At 36.2% G+C, this 22,663-nt stretch overlaps 4 protein-coding genes across 8 annotated transcripts; 3 read left to right on the forward strand and 1 right to left on the reverse strand.

The window, feature by feature from the left end:
- The first annotated feature begins 969 nt into the window (after positions 1 to 969).
- Positions 970 to 3,950, forward strand: LOC137738993 (protein THYLAKOID FORMATION1, chloroplastic). 2 transcript variants are annotated; one of them, XM_068478464.2, is made up of 5 exons: positions 970 to 1,325; positions 2,027 to 2,294; positions 2,750 to 2,966; positions 3,140 to 3,255; positions 3,583 to 3,950. In XM_068478464.2, exons 1-5 carry the CDS (start codon positions 1,127 to 1,129, stop codon positions 3,668 to 3,670), a joined length of 888 nt encoding a protein of 295 aa, XP_068334565.2. In that variant the 5' UTR covers positions 970 to 1,126; the 3' UTR covers positions 3,671 to 3,950. The 2 variants fall into 2 exon arrangements, with proteins under 2 accessions (XP_068334565.2, XP_088556086.1); XM_088699960.1 differs by having other exon boundaries at positions 1,007 to 1,325; positions 2,729 to 2,966.
- Positions 3,951 to 4,036: 86 nt separating this feature from the next.
- LOC137738991 (diacylglycerol kinase 5) lies at positions 4,037 to 8,991 on the reverse strand. Of its 4 annotated transcripts, none has more exons than XM_088699959.1 (13): positions 8,651 to 8,991; positions 8,095 to 8,303; positions 7,853 to 7,975; positions 7,623 to 7,751; positions 7,245 to 7,330; positions 6,811 to 6,934; positions 6,471 to 6,519; positions 6,179 to 6,261; positions 5,806 to 5,873; positions 5,641 to 5,715; positions 4,944 to 5,028; positions 4,695 to 4,808; positions 4,037 to 4,600 (listed from the first exon to the last, which is right to left on the reverse strand). In XM_088699959.1, exons 2-13 carry the CDS (start codon positions 8,290 to 8,292, stop codon positions 4,277 to 4,279), a joined length of 1,458 nt encoding a protein of 485 aa, XP_088556085.1. In that variant the 5' UTR covers positions 8,293 to 8,303; positions 8,651 to 8,991; the 3' UTR covers positions 4,037 to 4,276. The 4 variants fall into 4 exon arrangements, with proteins under 4 accessions (XP_088556085.1, XP_068334563.2, XP_068334562.2 ...); XM_068478462.2 differs by having other exon boundaries at positions 8,620 to 8,986; XM_068478461.2 differs by having other exon boundaries at positions 6,471 to 6,543; positions 8,620 to 8,951.
- A 3,718-nt stretch (positions 8,992 to 12,709) lies between these two features.
- On the forward strand, positions 12,710 to 14,669 carry LOC137709196 (coumaroyl-CoA:anthocyanidin 3-O-glucoside-6''-O-coumaroyltransferase 1-like). The gene has a single exon (XM_088700488.1). It carries the CDS (start codon positions 12,765 to 12,767, stop codon positions 14,151 to 14,153), a length of 1,389 nt encoding a protein of 462 aa, XP_088556614.1. The 5' UTR covers positions 12,710 to 12,764; the 3' UTR covers positions 14,154 to 14,669.
- Positions 14,670 to 20,321: 5,652 nt separating this feature from the next.
- On the forward strand, positions 20,322 to 21,973 carry LOC137738670 (transcription factor MYB102). The gene is made up of 3 exons (XM_068478144.2): positions 20,322 to 20,572; positions 20,698 to 20,827; positions 20,936 to 21,973. The coding sequence occupies exons 1-3, from the start codon at positions 20,440 to 20,442 to the stop codon at positions 21,774 to 21,776; spliced, it is 1,104 nt and encodes a 367-aa protein (XP_068334245.2). The 5' UTR covers positions 20,322 to 20,439; the 3' UTR covers positions 21,777 to 21,973.
- Positions 21,974 to 22,663: the final 690 nt, after the last annotated feature.

Genomic DNA, 22,663 nt, shown 5'->3' on the forward strand with positions numbered 1-22,663 from the left:
GTTTGTGGGATTTGGGTTGTAAGAGTTAAACACTCTTTTGTAATCTCTATTTGTTTTTCAGTGAAATTCCTCACCGTGCTTTGCCTATGGATGTAGGCTTTACGCTGCAACACATTTATATCTTGTGTTATTATTTTGAGATTGTTTGTTTCTTCACTTTCGCCTTCGACGTTGATATTTGATACTTTTTTTCAATTCGCTTTCGCTTGCGCATAAAGTACAATAGGTAGGAACTGATCAAGTTACTTATTTTAAGGAAAATTAATGAAAAGGCTTGAAAACTTTGAGTTTTAACGATAAGGACAAAAAAAAAAAAAAAAGGTAAAGTAAATAGTACCAAGATTGATTTTTTAGTGTAAAATTGTGGTTTTTCGTTAAAGTGAACAGTACCAGAAGTTTTTCGTTAAAATTTTCCTTATTTTATTATCAATCTCCCACCAATTAAGTTTTAATCAGCATTGGAAGAAATCTCAAAGTCAAATCTTTCTTCCCCAGACGATAAAAAAGGAGGAGATACTACCACATTGTCCACTAAATACTAAGAATGGTTCTAGTCCCTATAGTTTGAACAAAATTTCACTTCGGTTCTACTAGTTTCAATTCTCGCAATTTCTATTTCTATAGTTTATTAATTTTGTTGTTTAGCGACAATACTGTAATTATGGTTTTGTTGGTTACTATTACTTATGTGACATATATAAAGGTCAATTAATTTTTTCTTTTAAATGTCGTAATACAACACACACCTCTTAAAGAGTAAGCATAAACCTAAAATCGCACCAATTAAAACTACAAAAATAAAAGTGAAACTTGGCTTAAAACTACAAGAATCAAATCATTGCTCGACCCATAAATCAACGTGGCCCGGTCCAATAAAATCCAACCCGGCCCATTACTATTTCTCTCCTTTGGATACTTACGCCGAACACCACTTGGCACAAACTTACTGGCTCTCAAATCCTTTCAGATACTTGGATAAGCCCTTGTTTTCGTGGACCTCTATCTCTCTCACACTTGATTTATAAATTACAATCCGAAAACCCACGAAATTTTCTCTCCCTCTCCGCTATGCTCATAATTTTCCCGGAAATTTTCCAGCTTTAGATTCTCTCTCCCTCTTGCTCCAATGGCGGCCGTTGCTTCTCTGTCTTTTTCGGCGCTCAGTCAATGCTCTGATAGAAAATCGGTCGTCTCGCCCGCTCGCAATTTGGGTTCCAACGCCGAAGGCATTCGATTCCGTACGAGCATTTCCAGCCATTACGGTGGAATTCGAGCTTCGAGTTGGAGCTCTCGCATAGTGGTTCATTGCATGGCAGGGTCGTCAGGTGGGTTTTTCTTGGTAGCTTGTTTTATGTCATTTAATCGTTTAAATTTGCTACATTTTCTCAGGAACTTGACTGGAGCTTCATTTAATATGTTTTGTGCCAAAATGCTTTTGTTTTTTTAATATCGTGCATTTAACAATGTTTAAAGTATAATTAAGTTTGATCTAATTAGATGTAATTCACTTATTTCATTTCCAAAATTTGGTCTTTTTTGTATTTTTGGCAAACGACAAGATAATTACATTAAATTCATCTAAACAACGAACAGGTGTTTATGAGCAGGGAATGAGGATCCTCTCCGGATCATATTTGTGAGGATTTGAGATCCTTAAATCAATGAACATCGTACCAGAAATCATTTTAAATATTTTTATTTAAAATTAAATATGAATATTATCTAACCAAAACTGAACGCACGTACGATGAACATACGATTTGAGGATCCAAGATCCTCACAAAGAGGATCCGGAGAGGATCCTCATTCATGAGCATGGCTAAACTTATGTCTGCAAATTATGATCTTTTTTGTTAAAAGTAGGAATTTTGACTTACAGATATGGAAGGGGAGGATTTTTGTTAATAATTTTATGTAATCATGTGAAATAAGAATAATGGGCCCTTATTGTATCAGAGTGTATATTAGTGTAAGTTTTCTGCTTAACATTTTTGGTCATTATGTGATTTGCTTGCTTGATTTGCAGATACTCCGACTGTGGCGGATACAAAGTTGAATTTTTTGAAGGCGTATAAGCGACCAATCCCTAGCGTTTACAACAGTGTGCTACAGGAGCTGATTGTCCAGCAACATTTGATGAAGTACAAGAGGACATACCGGTATGATCCTGTGTTCGCTCTTGGTTTTGTCACTGTATACGATCAACTCATGGATGGATATCCCAGCGATGAGGATCGAGAGGCAATCTTCCAAGCGTACATTAAAGCTTTAAATGAGGACCCAGAGCAATACAGGTTTGTCACTTGTGTTTTATCTTCTTTAGGGATTTTCTCTGTTTTGTGGCTTGCATAACATTTCGAAATGCAGCAATATGGTATGTAAATTGTGATGATCACATATTATGAGGTTTAAAAAAATATGAAAGTGGAGTAAAATTTAAGTGGCTAATTGAGATTGTGATATTGCAATTCATTCCTTTATGTGATAACTAAGGAAAATCCTGTTAAGAACAGATTTTCTTTTCCAGTCATCGGAATCATGCAAACTTAATAGTTCTACACCAGAATTTCCTAGTTTATGGCAGAAGGTTGATTAATAAAATAATGTGTGACTCTAGAAAATTACTGGTCATTAGATGCTTTAGAAAAAAGAAAAACGAATCCTAATTTGCATATGATCAATCTCTTTCTTATATGTTTGAGAAAGGTCTCGATCTTTACTAGATAAGTTTCCATGCTAAGCACTACAGAACTGATGCACAAAAGTTGGAAGAGTGGGCTCGGGCACAAACTTCCAGTTCATTAGTGGAGTTTCCATCCAGAGAAGGAGAAGTTGAGGCAGCACTGAAGGACATTGCAGAAAGGGCAGCAGGCAAAGAAAGTTTTAGCTACAGTCGTTTCTTTGCTATTGGGCTTTTTCGTCTTCTTGAGGTGGCAAAAGCAACTGAACCAACAGTATTAGAAAAGGTTAGACTTTCCAAGCCTATGAACATTTTGAATAATGATGGATATTCGGCCAAGTGATTAGGTTACTGCATTTTGAACTTTTTTGGGTTAATGACTGTTGGATTAAATTATTGAATGGCCTTCCATGATGGTAGCAATGTTGGATCATTTACACTTTGATTTCTATCCAACAGTTATGTGCAGCCTTAAACATTGACAAAAGAAGTGTGGACCGGGACCTTGATGTGTACCGCAATCTGCTTTCCAAGCTGGTTCAGGCCAAAGAACTGCTAAGGGAATATGTGGCCAGGTAACAAATCCCTCAGGATCATGGGAGTTATTGAATTCATAGCATTACATGTGATAGATAAGATAGACATGATGATAATCCTCAAATCAGACTGATGTGAGTTCAGATGACATCCACAAATTGAAAGCTTTAACACCAAACCGGTTGATCCCCTATACATTAACCGAAAACTCATGACTTTAGTTCGCTTATCTATAGCTTGGGTATAATTTATGGATTTTGGGTTTTCTTGTTTTATAACCGGAAGTACTGTATGGTTCAAGGATGGAGAAGCTTTTGTGCTTACTGCTTTACATGATATATGAATGCATTGAATTTGGCTTTCAGGGAGAAGAAGAAAAGAGAAGAAAGGGTGGAAACACAGAAGGCCAGTGAAACGGTTACGAAATGTTTGGGGGATTATGTTTGCCAGTAATCGGAGTGGTCCTTCAAAGCTGATCACTCTCTGCGAAGCTGAAGATCCCCAAATCTTTAAGGTTTTTGAGGTAGAGTTGGAGTTTTTACGCTTAGGCACATACCTTTCATCAGCTTGTACGCTTGCAGTTTTAGCATTGGCCTGCAGTGGTGATCCAGCAACAGCCCATGTACCGACGTGTCTTAAATAGTTGTTTCTCATCGGTTATCTTTTGTAACTACAATTCTCGATTTGGAATATTTGGATCGAGTTCCCCATAGTAAAGCTAATTTTCATTGTTTCTCTGTCTTTCTCGATATGATAACTTCCTCTCGAATACGGCGTTAGTGCAGTAACCAATTCTCGATTTACTTCAACACTTCTGAGTTAAAAGAATTATTTGCATTCATCCACAAATCAATCATGTACAGGTAGATAACAATGGGGTTACTAAGTAAGAACCCTAGAAAGCAATCTGTCACAAAACAATGAACCGATAGAAAGATCTTCCATGGCTTCCTGCTAGAAATGTTACTAAGCTAAGATGTTAATGAAATTCCAAAAGAAATCTCACTCGTTAATAGGGGAATTTGGACGGGACTGAGAAAGGAACAACTTAATAAGAAGTTAACTGAGATGCGAAATATCGATCTCTTCGGGGAGCTTAAATGTGTCTGCTGCACCAAACTTCCTATACTCTGCTGATTCATGAGTTTCTTCATCATCCCAATCATCTTCCTCATTTCCCTGGCTGCTAGGTGACTCAGGATTGTAAACGCTTTTAGACCTGCAGCCATGTCGAGCAAGAATGTTCACCTGGCGGAGGTGAGAGATTTCAACCATGACGGTTTCATCGTCAACTGGGAGGGTTTGCTTCCAGGGTTCCCCGTCGATCCTCATGTACGTATGATCAATTGCACCCTTGTGAAACTCAAAGCGAATACGGTGGGCCTATCGTCGATAAGAAATAATAGATAGTATAAATACCAAATGCTGGACGGTACAAGTTATTTATGAACATAAATTCAGCTTCTTGATCAAATACCTGGGCAAGACGAGTCCCATGTCCCTTTGCAAGCAAAACAAGCCCATGCCATGCATCTCGAAAACCAACGACTTCAATGAGACCATCGTCTACATATGCTGGAGTAAAACCTCCCTGTAAAGTCATAATCCACCAAAATATGTTGTTAGATTTGAGAAAAACCAATACAAAGATCATTTCAACTATTTCTGTGAAAAAAACAAAATAAAGAAAAATAATAGGAGAAAAGCGGGAGTGTTGTGAACCTACATTACGCCTCTTCCTAATCGGGACTCCCCAAGGATTAAAACCACCAGAAAAGCTAGGCAAATTGAGGATCACGATTGACTTGATACTGTTCAATGAAACAGAGAGGTTAGCAAAGCATAATTGGATATTATTTGCGAAAAAAATCAAATGGAAACAACATCAAGTACCAAAGAGAAGGAAAAATATACTAAACCAATATTATCCTTTTGAAACTAAACGAGGAATAAATCAACTAGATTGGAAGAAGAAAACTCTAAATAAGTTTAACTATCTCTGCAGAACCACCGGAGTTGAACTAGTGTGTACAGAAAAGAAGATTGCAACAAAGTAAAGATTTCTGAAATCTGGATTTCATGCTTTGGTGTTCAATCCATGATGTTGGCAGATAATCTGAGCAGATTGCTACCTAAATAGATGCACATCAAAACACCAGAGACTCATGGGAATTATCTCTAATATTGTGCGCAAGTGAAATCTGCACACGATGGGGAAGCTCGATATGGATAGTGTTTTCCAGCATAAAAAAGATTACTGGGGGGAAACAGGCACTAGCTAGTCAACTCGTCATTTTAGGGCAGCTCACCGCGTGCCCATGAAAACCCAAGAAAACGGGGGGAAAACATAGAACAAACAATGCAAAGAAATTTGCATTGAGCAAGCAAAGCTCAATTCCGTTATAATATAGACAACAATGCACCTTGGAGGAATTTGTAGATCTTCCCATTGGCCATCGTTTTTCATGATCTTCACCTTTGCAAATTGTGCTATGTCCCTATTTCAAGAGAGACAATAAACTTCAGATTCACTAAACAAGGTTTTAGAAAGTATAACCTTGTGGGAGGGGGAATCTCTAGAAGCTCACCGTGCAGCAGATTGAGAACGAGGAGAAGAAAACCAGCCTTGTGAATGGGTAATCTTTGCATAAGTAGTCTGTATTTAGGATCAAGGAAAAGACAGAGGAATAAGTAGAGTTTCACACCATACATCAGAATTTAACAGCACTATCCAAGCAGTTTTTATTTTTTGGAGAATTCCACGCAAGAAACTTTTACTGTATATGACGCACAGAAAAATGAATAGAACACCCTTATCAACAAACTGGAAACCTTTTAGTTTATGTCATGTATTATATTATTTAATAAATTATTATAAGTTTGTTACAAGATCAAATAATATTCATTAGTTTACTACATTATGCTCATGAATAAAAAAAGGGTTTTGCGGAAACCAAATACCTGATTAGTTAACTGATTTTTGAACTTTTCGGGATGCTGCTTTCGCTCAGTATGAAATGCATATGATACTTGAGCATCCATTCCTAAACACCACCACAAACACGTAGAGTTCATTTAGAAAACACAGTTGAGTGAAAGAAGATATCAATCAACAATTAATCGGCTTATTTTGAATGCACAACGGTGGGACTTAAATCGACTCGCAAAAGGAGATATTTTCTAGAAAGATTAAGATATCTTTGCAAATTAATGTTCAAAAGACTTTACAAGACTCCAAGGGAAGAACTCTTACCCATACTGAAGTAGTTCCAAAATCCCCCACGAAAGGTATGGCAGCCTTCCTGCGAAACACCAAAAGTTTTTGCCTATAAAACAGCACCAAAAGTTCGTATCTAACAAGAAAGAGAACAGCTTTGAGCTTGACAAAAGTAATGCAAGCATTTAAAAGTAACATTTTGACATGACAATTTGCAAAGAAAAAATCAGCCATCACAAGCTGGCCCAGCTCCTGAAAAGATAGCTTGACCTAGCAAAATGGCTGATTTTATCTTTCTGCTACTCCCTGAGACTGGTTCTTTTGTCCAATGAGCCAGATAAGTCAGAATTCGACCATATGGAGAATATGTAATTACCATGCTCAGCTCATTTGAATCAGAGACACGGCCAAATGCATGCAAAGAATGTGGTAGGTCAAGGGGCGCAATGGGATCGCACGGACCTTCTTTTGACTTCCTCATCCTCATGAGAATGTGCCAGCTATATCAGAATAAACAGGGAAAAATAAAATTAGAACTTCCAATTATAGAAAAAATGAGAGGCAACTGGTTAAAACTACAAAGAAAAATGCACTAATGACCTAAACGAGAATAAGAGTGAACACATTAGTCATAATACTTCATCACTCCATCATCTGGAAAAAGGTAAATCTAAGACATACCAACAACAAAGAGATGATTTAAAATGATTAGATCTGATCGTCTGAGATCTAGAAACAGGGCTGTGTATATACAGAACTTGAATTTACAAAGTTTTAAGATGTAAAAAGAAATAATGATGACTGTCTAACCTGTCTATTTTCATTTCCTTGGCTCTCTTTACTTGGTCCAAAAACTGCTTCACAGATTGAGGATCTGTCCCAGGATTCTTCTTCCCCTGCGAATTAGCGAACATCATGTCATGCATGCACGATTTCTAGCAATCAACGACTGCATTACTTACTTAAACCATAATAATCACAAACTACTTAAAACATTTAACCTTGAGTCAACTTTACATGGCAGAACTAGTTAGAATTTCTGGTGCATATGGTGACTTGAATTAAGAAATGGAGAAGTTTTCTCCTGAATATGCATATCAACGAAAAAATAACTACCAATAATGCACACATCCAATATGATACATGCAATCCAAGACCATATATCCATCGACATAGGAAATTCCTTACCCATCCAAATGCAAAAGGAAGATTGTTTCCTGTTCCTAGTGGTACTGTTGCTATTGGTGGCGAATGAGATAACTTGAGATCAGAAACAACTCCAAGAAGCCAACCAGCTGTTCCATCGCCACCTGCAACCTAGAGGGGCAATTCATGTTAGAAACATGAAAAGGTAACATCACACAAGGTCATGAAAAATAGAAAAATCAAACCATTTATGTTGATTTAGTTTGACTCACAATGATTCTCAATCTCTCTTGAATATTTGTAGCGAATTTATCCCCATTGCGCTTGAGCTTTTCAAGATTGGCATAGATTCGGCAAAGAACCTTATCCGGAGCCTCTTGCCCCAGATCATAAACCTAAAAATTAGCTAGTTCAAGGTCAGGTTCATAAAAACTTCGAACTAAAATCCAAATGTTATATTCAACCAAATATTCAAAAAAACAAATCTGACAACATTCAACCCTATAGAAAATACCTGACTTTCATTTAGAAGGGATCGGTATGATACAAGAAGATCCCCACCAAGCTGGCCACCACTTTTGGAGTTGATAAACACTAAAACCGGACATTGCGGTACATCAGCAACATTTTCACTCTTTGATTCAGGCACTAGTACATACTTGGGAATTCTGAAATCCTTCAAGAATTCCTCCCCAGAGTTCGAATTTGCCATTTTGGGTCTAACTGCATTACAAGATCATAATCAGTAACCGTGAAAAGAGCCGTTGTCTGCAACCAATTTGAACTCGGGTCCTCGCGAAATACCAAATTTCACAAAACTAATCCAATACCATACAATTTCCGTAGTGATTAGTCCAAGAACAAATGAATAATTTTGCATTGGTGGTCATCAACAAGTTGAAAGATTCAGTCTTTGAAGAATAAACATACATCAAATGGCACAAAAATTAACTCACAGAAAACCCATTTGGAAATAAAATCAGAAAAGTGCTGGAAATTCAATTTTGGCAAGACAAGTAAGAAAGGATGGAAAATTTACGTAGTGAGTTGAGGAGGTGTGAGCATCTAACCATGAACATGAACCAAACGGTATTGAAGAAAAAGGGTATCTGAAATACCCGAAACCGGAACTGCGGGCGGAAAATTCGATGGCTTTCAGAAAGCTTTTCGGATCCAAAAGCGCAGAGGGAAACGCGGGATGTTTGACTAGTTCGTGAACTCAGAAAACTTTTATATCGTCGTGGAAACGTGAAGCGGGATCGAAGCCATTAAAACGTGATCGAAACTATCGCGGGGAGGGCGGAAAGTTCCCTGGATTGGAATTTTTACTGCTGGCACTTTCCCCACACGGCGATTTGAACGAGTGGGGATGAAGACAGCGGAAACCTTCAATGTTGTCTTTATGTGTTATACCGGATCATTCGTTGTCGTTATTCATTTGTGGTCTGACGTGTCAGATCCCCTCGGCACTTTGGTGGGGCCAGATGGACTGTCTTTCCCATCCTCTCTCTCTCTAGCGAGATGGCTGCAGAGTTATGGAAGCTGCTAATGGTCACACGAAGTGATACATCACGTGTCTTTATATAAATGGTAGGTTATGTGTGTTAAAAGATTAATAATTTAAAAATTAAAATTTTCTACCACTTGCATAAAAACAAATGATGTACCATTTGTATTTGCGTCATAACTAAAAATTTCTTGTTGTAGAGTTGATATTCTGCTAGACTTCTCCTATCCTATATTTCTATGCAAAGCACAATACTTCCATGTTAAGATTCCCATACTTTTTGGTCAATTTGTGAACACGTTTATAGAGTCCTATAATTCCCATACTTTTTGCAGGACTCGTTGTATACGAACGATTTGAAACGTTGAATTCTTTTTGCTGAAAATCGTTTAATTTTAAGTTATGTAACAACCCACGCCAAAATTTAAGTGTAAAATTACGAATTTGCCCATGGGTTGGGTTTTATAATTTGGTCCAATTCTTTGGGCTGTGCGTCAACAAGCCCAAAACCCAACCCATTATTCCTTCCCTCTCCCGTGACCACCCCACCATCTGAACACTTTCTCTCACCTCTCTCACAATTCACCTTCACCATTTCTGCGAACACCCCAACTTTTAGCCAGAGAGTCTTCGTTCTCACCATTTCCGTTTCCCCAGCTAATCGAACCTCAAATCCTTACTTTCGAGTTCTCTGGGACACTAGGATTCCTGTGGTGGTCTTGCATGCATCATCGAGACACTTGGTAGTGCTCTACCATTAGCACCCGAGAACCTTGAGTTCTAACTCGAAATTAGATTTTTCCGGCGAACCCGATGGCTTGCGAGCCAAATTCCGGCCAGCTCCGTCCATGGCCAACCTTCAAATATATTATGATTTATTTAAATTACGTTTTATGAAATGTTATAACTATTGATTTCACACTTAGAAAAGGTTTACGACTATTGCTTTTATGCACATTGAGATATTTCGGATTTATGAAGGATTACGGATTTGTGGTTTATGAGAATGATTGAGTTAGAATGCTTTCATGGTTTCATGTGATTTACGAGGCAAGGTTTTGATGCTTTTAAGCTCTAATGTTTTGGCATGATTTCGGAGATATGTTTTCATTGATACTAGTGGGTTATCATACGGCACATACACACAATACAGGTATAGTCATGGTCATAGGACAAATATAAGAATACTTATGTTATACCCCAACTTCACTGGCGAAACCAGTGTTGAACAGCTTCACTAGTCACGGCTAGTGTCGATGTGTTTGCCATATATAAAGATATGTTTTCTTCTCCGGCATAACTCGAAGTCATACAGTTTCACCTTCGGGTGATGGGACCTACCATGTTTCTTCACTGGTGTAACCCAGTGTCATACAACTTCGCCTTCGGGCGATGGACTGGTACTGCCTTCGAGCGACTATGATACCCCTAAAGAATATAGTTTTGATGGGATTTATGGTTTTACCTTCGGGCATTTCGAGATGCATGTTTTAGAGATGATTTTACGGTTACGAACTTTTCCAGCATGCTAGAGTTTTGGAAAAACCTATACGTAGCATTATATATGTTTTCAAAGTAGGGGGTTATTATGTTTAGAAAGAATTCGGGTTTAAATATTATTAGTATGAATATAACTATGATCCACTCACCTTTTTTGTTTTGCGCCCCCCTTGGACCTAGTGACGAGAAGTACGACCCAAGCGTTGAGGCATTTCCCTACCAGTGACTTTGAGCTCTTCCATTTGCGTATGATTTTCTTGATGAATTGTAATATGAATTCTTATTTGCACTTGTAGTTCCGTGTAGTAGTATGCTCTGGACATATTTTTGTTTCTTTTGTTTCGGATATGTGATCATTGAACTTTCTGATACCCTTATTTTTAATTCAGGATCTTGTTATTGTTTATGATTTTTGATATTCAGGTGCTGATATTTTCTTGTGTATGTATGAAATTATGGCTTTTGTCACGTCCGAGTGTCGGCTAGCACGTGTCATCCAGGTATCATTAGGATTTATGGTTGGGACGTGTCAAGTTATATTTCAAACTTCACCATTTAAAAGGTTAAATAAAGGCGAATACATTCGTGAATATAGCGTTACTGAAAAGAAGTGATTGCTTACAATGTCACGTGTTCTGAAGTTGTTTGGACCCATATTTGACGCTTTTTGCGTTACATCTTGAATTAAGTCACAATCACCCAAGAACATTTTAGGATGAGATTGATTAAAGATTTTCAAAATTGAAGACAAATGCATCATTATTGTCCTTGAGAGAAATTTGTAGCGGAAAAGAAATCAAGGCTCAAGAGGCAATTAAAGGAAAGACATCATGGATGGATGCTCTCAATTACTATAAATGAAACCCTCTAGCTCATTGTTAGAGGTCCTTACCAACTTGTTGCTGTCATCTTATTTTTTATTCAAAATGTAGTCCTACTTAGCTTTTTATTTCAAATCAATTTTCGATGCTAATGCAATATATATATATATATTTTTTTTTTTTTTTTTTTGCACTTAACGTGAAAAAATATTTCCTCACGTTTAGATTAATTATTATTTTATCGTAATTTACTTTCTTGCTATTTATTTTATCGTAATTTATTTTCTTTTATTTTATTTTATCGCAATACGAGTATTATAACGTAATTACTTAGCAATTCAATCAATTCGACAAGTTTGTTTAGATTGTTGCAATTCGCCTCCTCATACATTCTATCTCACCATATCAATCACCAAATTCTCTTCCACCCATCCATTCACTCTTCATGTCCGCACGGACAACACCCATCTCAACGTCTATCTAACGCATATCAAAAGTCCTTGCATCCAAGGCATGGAGAATCTACAACCAAGACAAGTTCCTTGTTTAGTTCCCGATCTCATTTGAAAGAAGTCAGGTCAAAGTGCTACTAAAATCACCAACTTCTTTTTAGTCGCTTGGGCTTGGGCCATAAGTTGGCATGCCCACAACACAAACTTGAAGGACTAAGAGATTCCGAAATCCTCGATTGTGCGACCGCGACCGATTTTGAGACCAACTGAAGCTTTCCTCAAGTTTACTTGGTCTCGAGATCTTGTTGACAGAAACCTTCATTCCGTGTTTTACATGTTTTAGGAAATCTTTGAGATTTAATTATTTCCCATTTTATTTTCCCTTTGAACTTATGGATTGCTAAGACATATAAATAACTTTTAGGGTTGTATTTTTACATACTTTCAAATCATTCCTTATAAACTTTGAGGTTTCTCATGCTTCGTGGATTCCGAATTTCATGTTCTCTTTATTCTTTATTTGTCACGCTGCATCAGAGTTGATCCCACTTATAGAGTGAAATCAGGCACGATTAGAAGGCAATAACAACCTTAATCCCATTTAATATCTGCAATCCAATCCCACCACCCTTGGAACTTTTGAACACACTCTTTACGCAAATGAATTTGAAAGACATTAAACATACATGACCTTAAATACAGGTATATATTGGTACCAACCTATCCACTTCCATAATTTGAGTATCATTTGATTCCCATGACACAAATATAAAATCAAGAATTTATGCAATTGGCAAGTTGAAACTAGCTAGTGTTTATAAAAACTTCAACTCTTTGTTACTTAGATTTGTAGCATAATTAACTAAGCTAGTCAAATGGCTTCCACACTTAAGGTCCTAGAGCAATGTCAGGTCTCTCCACCAAAAGATTCGTTCCCACAACCTCTCTTCCCCTCACATTTTTGGACATACCTTGGCTTGTCTTGCTACAACCTGTCCAACGCCTCTACTTCTATGAATTCCCTCACCCATCTCACCATTTCACACAAACCCGCCTTCCATCACTCAAACACACTCTCTCCCTCACTCTCCAGAACTTCTTCCCGCTCTCTGGAAACCTCACTTGTCCCCCTCCTCCCTCCATGCCTTACATCCACTATGTCGCAAACATGTCTTCTGTCAAATTCACCATTACTGAGTCCGCTGCCAACTTCACCCATCTTATAGGCAACCACCCAAGACATGTCCAAGAGTTTGATCACCTTGTTCCCCATTTGCCGGATTTTAATAATTTGGACTCCAATTCTAGTGACACAACCACATTTCTACTTCCTATTCTTGCATTACAAGCAACAATTTTCCCAAACTCTGGCTTATGCATTTCCATAGCATATCGCCACGTTGTGGATGGACGAACTGCTAATCATTTCATGAAATGTTGGGCTTCTGTTTACAAGTATGGAGGAGACTTATCTTGTATACATGAATCACCTCCTATCTATAACAGAGATTTGATCAAAACCCCAAAAGATTATGAGCCCATTTTGTTCAATCAATACATCGGGTTGAGATCGACATGGAAAAATCTTGACACGGCTAAGTCTTCTTCCATTTTCATAGACAACTTTCGCACAACATTTGTACTAGGAAGAGAAAATATTCAAAGCCTCAAACAACTTATCATGAATCAATGCAAGAATTGTAATGAGCCAACCCCAAAGCACTTGTCGAAATTTGTGGTCACATGTGGTTTTGTGTGGGTGTGCTTGATGAAGGCCCTACATGCTAGTGAAACTGGGGTGACTTCAATGAAGGATGATGACCTCTTACGGTTAGGGTTTGCAGCCGATATACGAAGCCTCTTTCGGAATCCAGTGCCCATCACCTATTTCGGAAACTGCTTGTCAGCATGTTATGTGGCAGATAAAAAGAGAGAGATCATGGCGGAGTGTGGGATTGCGAAGGCGGTGAAGGCCTTGGAGGCTGCAATTTTTGAGCTGAAAAATCGAGATCTTGAAGGGTTAAAGAGGATGGTTCCATTTCGAGGGGAGTTAGTTGTAGCAGAAAGTAGTGTAGCAATTGCTGGATCGCCAAAGTTGGGAGTTTATGGGACTGATTTTGGATGGGGAAGAGCAAAGAAAGTGGAGGTCGTTCATTTTGTTGATTCAACTGTTTTTTCTCTTGCTGAGAGTAGAGATGAGGAGGATGGCATTGAGGTTGGTTTAGCTCTACCGAGGACTACAATGGATGCATTTACTTCTTTGTTTGAACATGGTCTGAAAAATTTCTGCTAAAATACGGATGCTTTAATTTCATTTACATTTTAGAAATACTTTAGTGATGGGTACAAAAAATAAAAATAAAAGTAATCAGGTGATGCAATATTTTATGGGGGCATTTGAGCATGATCCTTTTGGATTGTCTCCTTGAGTGGAGTGTGGTTTTTGGGTTTTGCTTTCTTAGGGTTTTATATATGGTGGCTATGGCTGTTATGGTGCTGTCGTCAGTGCCTCTCACGGTGGTTGGTGCGACGGTTTTCATAGCCGCGACTGTTAGGGTTAGGGTTTTCATTCCTCTTTTGTTGGGCTTAATGTTTAGGCTCATTGCCTTATGTTTCTAATCTGGTTTTGTTATTTGATAGACCTATATTGTGGGGTTTGTTACTTGATAGGCCTATCTGTGGGCTCTATGGCTATTTTAGCACCTCTGGGTTCCTATATTGTGGACCTTAATATACTTGTATTGAGGCTTGCCTCTATTATGCCTCGTATGCATGTTCTTAATAAAATATTTTGGAAAATTGATCAAAATGATTATAATATAATTTTTCAATTTATCATTATTGATAATATAACGATAAGTATTAATCATATGTAATGATTTATTATTGATATGATGAAAACGAATAGTTTCATTAACTTGTAAAATAATCATTTTGATCAATTTTTGAAAAATTTCTGGCAAAAAGTACTTCAAATGCAAAATACATAATAAAATAATAAATCTTTGCTCTCTAATATTTGAGCTTAGCATAACTAATTATTAAGACAGAGCCTCGTGAATGAAAACAAAAAGAGACCGTCACTCACCCCAGCTTACGTTCAGCATGCCAATATGGAAAATAAAAAACCAAAAAATAAAATCAATAGAAATTGATAAAGTACGAACATATTTTTTTTTTTTTGTCAAATGATAGATTTTGTTAAATTAGCCATCGACGGGGCTTGAACCCACGCCTTTATTGAAGCACAAACATATTGAAGCAAATAAAAAAATAGAAGGAATGATGCGAAGGACAATAATAAGAGACTTAACAACAATCTCACGTATCTCATACTTGTACTTAATTAATCAAATCAATAATTTGCAAACCCCCGTATCTCACACATGTTATTGTATTGATGCTCACATTTTCCCAGCATGCACACCACTAAACTCATGGATTAATATACTCAATATGTATGATGTCACTGTCAATATCATCACCATATATTTGAAGGAACAGCACAGTGGCCAACAAAAAAACAAAATTACAAAGGTTGAAGAACACCAGAACAACCACTAACGTCGATCATTTACGTGTAATTTTGCCATGCATTGCATACAATTTTGGTACCACAATTCTAATCCACATGTTTACAAGTGACAACAGCTGAGGCCTCATGAGGGGAGTCAACCCTCATGCAGATTGTCTGTATTAATCTCTGTATATACAATCCTCACATTTGTAGTAAACAACTGGAGATTTCATACTGTCATACACAACAACTATAAACAATGTGCATGGACGTATAGAAAATTAAGGGATCGATCTCTGTGATTCTATTACTATTACGTCCACAAAACTTGGATCACATTTCTCTTTTAAAAACAATAAATCGATCGTGCCTTCATAAGATACACGTTAAGGAGAACTATTTGATATATATTCAAAGTTTGTTGGGAGTTTTGGAGGCCACGCATCAACAAAAGTTAGCTATCAACGATCATAAGATATAATTAATTAACTACCAAATTTTATATTGTATAATACCAACCCTAGATTTGTGACAAGTAATTACCTAAACTGGTATAGTGTGTACGTCTAGCATAAGGCATGCATGAAGCTCATGAGCGTAAACCCTTGAATAAGCAATTATAGTGACGAGGGACGACTCGGAAACTTTCCACGACCACAGAAATGGATTTTTGATACATATGCATGCATGATCTAGCATATATAATTGATGCAATCACTTTTGGGCACAGGTCCACAACCATAAATTTTTTATTTAAGCTCAGTCGACTTCTAATCCGAAAAAAAATTAAATTAAGTGAGATGACTAACATGTATGTCTAATAGCCACCAAAAAATAAATTAAGTGATGACTAACATGTGTGTCTAATAGACCAAACAGGGGACAAAGTAAAATTATGGTTTGCTTAAAAATTAATTTATTTTGAGACATGCACTATAATATTGTAACGTATGATTTGAACTAAACTAGCTTCTTCTTCTTTGAAATTCAAAAGCTGATATCATATATTTGAAAATAAATGGTCCTTATATAGTTACATACGTATATTTTAAAGGGTAGAAAAACAGCAGGGCGAAGTTCATGTTCTTCTAGATTTCTCTTTTTGGAAGCAAAGAAGAAAGATTTTGAAAATTGCAAAGAAAAGCAAGACGAGCAAGAAAGCCGCAGCAGCATTTTGACCTCTCGCGGCAAAATCTTAGTAGATTAGTATTATATAAATTAGTATTTTACCAATTTGGGTAATGTTAGATAGAGGTGGATGGACTGTGGCACCTGATTTTCAATGACTCGGAATTTTTATTTTGCAGACGGAGAGAGAGCACTTTGCCCAGCAAAGTTACTGCGCGCAGATGAAAGAACTGTACACTTGTGTCTTGCGCCCAGAGGACATATGTCAGTTTTGAGATGGCTTGATATGGGTTGACTTGTTGGAAAGTAGGAAGTACACCTGTCTCTGTTTGCTACGTGGCTTGATTTTAAAGGTGTGTCGTAGAATGTATTCCAGCTTGGAAAGTTACCAACGAATTTGGATCCTCTTTGTAAGGATGTTAGGCCATCTTCAACCGAAGGTTGACCAGATAGCTCGTTTTAACCTTCTGATCCTTTAATATATTAACATTTTAATGAACAGTACATGATCATATTTGTTTTCATCTCCAACAGAAGGCCAAACATAATTTATTATTTAAATTTAATGTTATTTAATGTTGTTTCATGTTGTATAATGGCTTAGGAAGTTATAGGAAAAAAAATAGAATTAAAAAAAAATTGTAAAAAAAAAAAAAAAAAAAAAAAGGGGCTTACCATTCTTGTCGGATATAACCGACAGGAATAAACACAATGTTGTCAGTTATATCAGACAGGAATAATAAAAATCCAACCCGACCCGGGGCTGGTTGGATTGGGCCAGTCGGTTGGCCCTTTGGCCATTTCAGATTCCTTGGGGCCCACGAGCCCTCTGGCCTAACCCTTGGTTGGAGACGGTTTTCGGGCTATTTTCGGCCCTCTGGACCCTTCCGTTGGAGATGGCCTTAGAGATTTGTGAATCGTGTCCATTCATTGTATATCGTGCAGTCATAAATTATTTTAAATATTTTTATTTAAAATTAAAAACAAATAGTACTTGATAAAAACTGACCACACGATATGCGATGAACGGACACAATTCATGGATCCCCAAGATCCTCATCAAAAAGATCTGGAGAGGATCCCGTAGGGTTACTAACAAGGTGAAAGACGTGTGAACAAGATTGCACAAGCATTCTCGCAATGAATCGTCATTTTTTTTTTAATTTATATGGATAATTAAATAGTTTTTAAATTAAATGAATTTTTTAGAGCTGATTATTAGATAATGATACTGAGTGAATTTCGATTATAATTTATAGGGTAAAACAATGTCACGTAAGTAGAGAATGAGGACTTCCTTCTTTACTATGAACGAAGAAAGTATCATCCTATTATTTACTATCAATCTTTAATTTTTTTTGCTTCGGGCCTCTGGTGTTTCCATTCCAAGATGACACTTATATATCAATCTAATTAATTCATTTAACAATCAACTACGTATTTGTTTGTTGGTACTCAAACCACATTAAATGAGGTCTTAAATTTGAGTTCTTGTATCATCGTTTGATAAATATACTACAACAAAATAAATTTTCATAGAAGTATTATGTCCGATATTTCTTAGGATAAAAATGGCATGCATATAACCTCTATAGACCTTATTAACTAGAAATGAAGGGATACAAATGTATGTTTGTTTCCTTCCATAGTGATGGTAGTATGGACACAAATCTCTTATATATAAAGGCAAAGCCCCAATTTAGGATCACGGCTTCGACAAAAATCATTAGGATCAGAATGCCTCTCAACCAAAAAAAATCAAAAGCAGCAAAGAAGAATGCAAAAAATAATGCAAGGGTAATTTTGTAAATTTATTTATTAATAATTTCATTCTTTCCTTTCGTTAGTGAAACGCATAAAAAGGTTAGGTTCCAATCAATCGATCCCAAAAAATGACAACTTTACCAAATTTGTCGACATAAAACTGAAATTTTGTCAATTGCTTGTAGGACCAAGCAGAGAAGTTATTTTCAATTATTCATAGTACATAGTAGATTTCAACCAATCAATAAATTAATTGCACTTTTAGAAACAAAGGACAATGTTTTAAAGAGGTATTCATCAATTTCCCCCCTGAACTTGTGACCATTGGCCAATTTCCCCCCTGAACTTTAATTTTGGCCAATTTCCCCCCTCAACTCTCATAATTAGTCAATTTCCCCCCTCAACTTTAATTTGGCCAATTTCCCCCCTCAACTCTCAAAATTAGTCAATTTGCACCCTACTGTTAATTTTTTTTTTTTTTTAAATTTTTCATCTATTCTTTTCTTAATTTTCAATCTTTCTAATAACTTCCAACAAAGTACTAAAATGAACATAAACTCACCTGCATAATATAGGGTAAAATGTACAAAAACATAATACAGTTAGTATGTGATATGGGTTGATTATAAGAAAAAGTTATGAATCGGGTTTAAAGCATGTAGAAGAAGAAATAATAACAAAAAGAAATAATAATCCTAAACTCATGGATCAGACCTATTTCAATAAAATGGGTTATTCTTAATAAAGAGTCGAAAATTATGAATAGACTAGCCATTTTTTCACTAAAGCTCGATTCTCCGCAATTTACTTGAACTTAGCTTTCACTTTTATAAAGAAAATTGTATTCACATACAAAAATTTACACATCAATCCTTTTTGTTATCAATTTTGTATAGTCAAAAATCAAATAAAATTACTCCATACTGATTTATTATGACTAATAATACTATCTATGATAAATTGTAAAATTCTAAATTTTAATCTATTTGTAATAGGATAAAGATATAGGAACATGATTAACATACATCTTATTTAGTTTCTTACACACACTTGTTTAATTATGATCAAATTAAAAAATTAATAGTAGGGTGCAAATTGACTAATTATAAGAGTTGAGGGGGGAAATTGGCCAAATTAAAGTTGAGGGGGGAAATTGACTAATTATGAGAGTTGAGGGGGGAAATTGGCCAAAATTAAAGTTCAGGGGGGAAATTGGCCAATGATCACAAGTTCAGGGGGAAAATTGATGAATACCTCTGTTTTAAAAGATGGTCAAAATATTAAATATTATCATGAAAAGAAAAACACAACATCGATATCAAACTTCCACTTCTATCCTTTCATATATGTACTGTACCATTAATATATTTAACATAACAACTATCGAAAGAAAAGTGTATTTTAATTATACATATAATAGTGGAGGTAGCAGGCAGCAGCGTTGACAATGGTGATGAGAGCCCTACGTAAATAAAGTTATAAGCTTCGGCTTCCTAGCATTGAATCATTGATGAGCAAGTAACCTTAGAATTAAACAGAAAGTTGATAGGAAAATGATCAAACAGTTGATGAATACACGAAATTGCAAAACCAGAAGATCAAGCTTTTCTTCATGTTGATAGCAGATCTAACAACCTTACCGTCCAATCCTTTTCATGAGTACTACTTTAACAAACTACAAAATTAGGGTTTAATCGTGGAGAAAAAAAAGGTCAAACCCTTAAAGGCTAAAACCCAAAAGCCTAGTTTGTATTATTATCACTGTTTTTACTTCTCCGGTGGCACAATTGTATCCAAGTATGATGCCCTTAAATTTGCATGTGCTCAATCTTTATTTTTTTCTTTTTCTATTTTTTTTTTAACGTAGGCTTACGACATAACTAAATATTATACATATTGTATTCATATTCCATGTACTGCAGATAAATGAACATGTGTCCTGAGGCCGGCGCCAAATCCCTTTGACTTCAAAAATGTTTCTCAAACTTCTTCCCTTCCACTATATAAATGCCTCATCTCTTCCCTTTTGATCAGCGACTTGAGCTACAATCTAATTCCAAAGTCACAAAAGTACCTTTTTTCTCTCCTAGTAAGTACCTTTACAAACTCATCTCTCCACCTCCACCTCCACATCAAGTTAGATAACAGCACCAGCTGCGCCACTGACAATATGGGAAGAGCACCTTGCTGTGATAAAAATGGACTCAAGAAAGGTCCATGGACAACCGAAGAAGATGCCATGCTCGTCAATTATATTCAGAAGCATGGACCGGGAAATTGGCGAAACCTTCCAAAGAATGCAGGTATAATACACATAGTGCTCATCAAACAATTTTTTTTTTTTTTTCCCTTTTGTTAATCAACGACTGTAATCGATGAGATTTGAACTGTCAGTTTAATTGATGATTTGTTGTGTTAAATTGTATAGGACTGCAGAGATGCGGGAAGAGTTGCCGCCTTAGATGGACTAACTACCTGAGACCAGATATAAAGAGAGGAAGGATCTCCTTTGAGGAAGAAGAGACTATAATCCAACTACATAGCATTCTTGGAAACAAGTAAGCTTATGTTTAATTGCAATTTAATTTACCATACAAATTGATACATAAACAAGTTATTGAAGTAATTTACATCTGCTGATCAATTTTCTTTTTTCAAAATGTTAGATGGTCAGCTATTGCAGCTCGCTTGCCAGGAAGGACGGACAATGAAATCAAGAACCATTGGAACACTCACATCCGAAAAAGGCTCCTCCGAATGGGAATCGATCCAGTGACTCATGCTCCGCGCATCGATTTTCTTGACCTGTCCTCAATTCTCAGCTCATATGTGTGCAACAACCCAGCTGCTGCACTTCTCAATTTATCGAACTTGTTGAATAGTACACAGCAGCAGCAACCACTTGTTAATCCAGAACTGTTGAGGCTAGCAACAAGTCTGCTATCGATCAAACAAGAAAACCCGGAATTGTGTCCCCAAAATTATACTCTCCATCAAAACCAGATTTGCAGTTCTCAAGAACAAAATAATCAAGTTCTCCCACCTTTGCAATCCAATGATCAGTTCCAAAATCTCATCCAAGGAGGAGACTTTTCTGCCGACATGGCAAAACATCTGATGCAACAGATCAATGTGGAAGCCTATTCACCAAACATGAACAACTTGAGCTGCCCCCTTTCCCAAGAAAATATAGTCCCTTCGAATTTAAGCACCGATCACCATCAAACAGCTGTTTCCCAACCAAACTATGTGCCTTGCAGTACTACTTCTAGTAGCCCCAATCCTGATTTTCCGGAAAATTCATATTTCCAATCATTAAACTACAACAAGAACCATAATTTAAGCTTCGATTCTGTTATGTCAACGCCTTATTCAAGCCCGACTCCTTTGAATTCATCAGGCACATACATAAACAGCAGCACAGAGGATGAGAAGGAAAGCTACTGCAGCAGCTGGTTAAAGTTTGAAATCCCAGAGAGTACTGTGGACATTAGTGATATCATGTAGAATCTCTTGGTCTTGTAGGTTCAATAATCTTATACATTGTGTTTGTATTTTTTTTATGTTCTTGTAGTTGATGTTGATACTGAGATTCTTTTTCATTGTTTTAATTCAAAGTTTTCCATTTTTTTACGTATTAAAATAGCACTATCCTATACATCTTAGATACCGATCAAAAGGTAGGGCTTGCATGCGCGTTAATTACTAATTAGGGTTCTTCCATGCACGACGATGAATATTCTTGTACATCAAAAGCATATATATAATGTTATCATTTTCTGTGCCAAACCCTTTTTTCAAATTAATCTTATATATAAATATTTGTACTATTTTGATAGTTCATCTATTAGATTGAGTAATCTTATCTTGTTGGTATGTGTCGGCAGTAGGACCATCAATTACAAAGCTAAATGTATTACAGAGAAGCAAATTACACAGCACTTTTGATTTTTTTTTTTTTTATTTATAGAAAACTTCATTTTAATTCTTAAAAAAGATAAGTTTTAGACTATAACCTTGTGTAAGATTAAAATTCAATTTTAGTCCCTAGTACATTTAATCATATCATTTATTATTTATATTTTGATGTTTTATTTATCTTTTTATTTTTATTTTAATGTATTAATTACATTTAAATTTAATTTTTATTTCATTCATCATAATATATTTTAATGTCTACATTTAGGGAACTAATTTTTTTATAATATATATTCCGATAACAATTTTTTATGTTCTTCATTTAGGTACATTAATACATTTGAATATTTCGGTATATCCATCGGTACAAACATATAATTACATTAATTCAATATAATGCATTTAGGTCAATGTAATGCATTTCGTTACGTACATTTTGGTACACACATTTGAGTATTGACTTTTAGGTACATTAA

This window comes from Pyrus communis, chromosome 9 (assembly GCF_041283825.1).
Source record: "Pyrus communis isolate YQ-2024b chromosome 9, ASM4128382v1, whole genome shotgun sequence".
Taxonomy (NCBI): Eukaryota; Viridiplantae; Streptophyta; class Magnoliopsida; order Rosales; family Rosaceae; genus Pyrus; species Pyrus communis.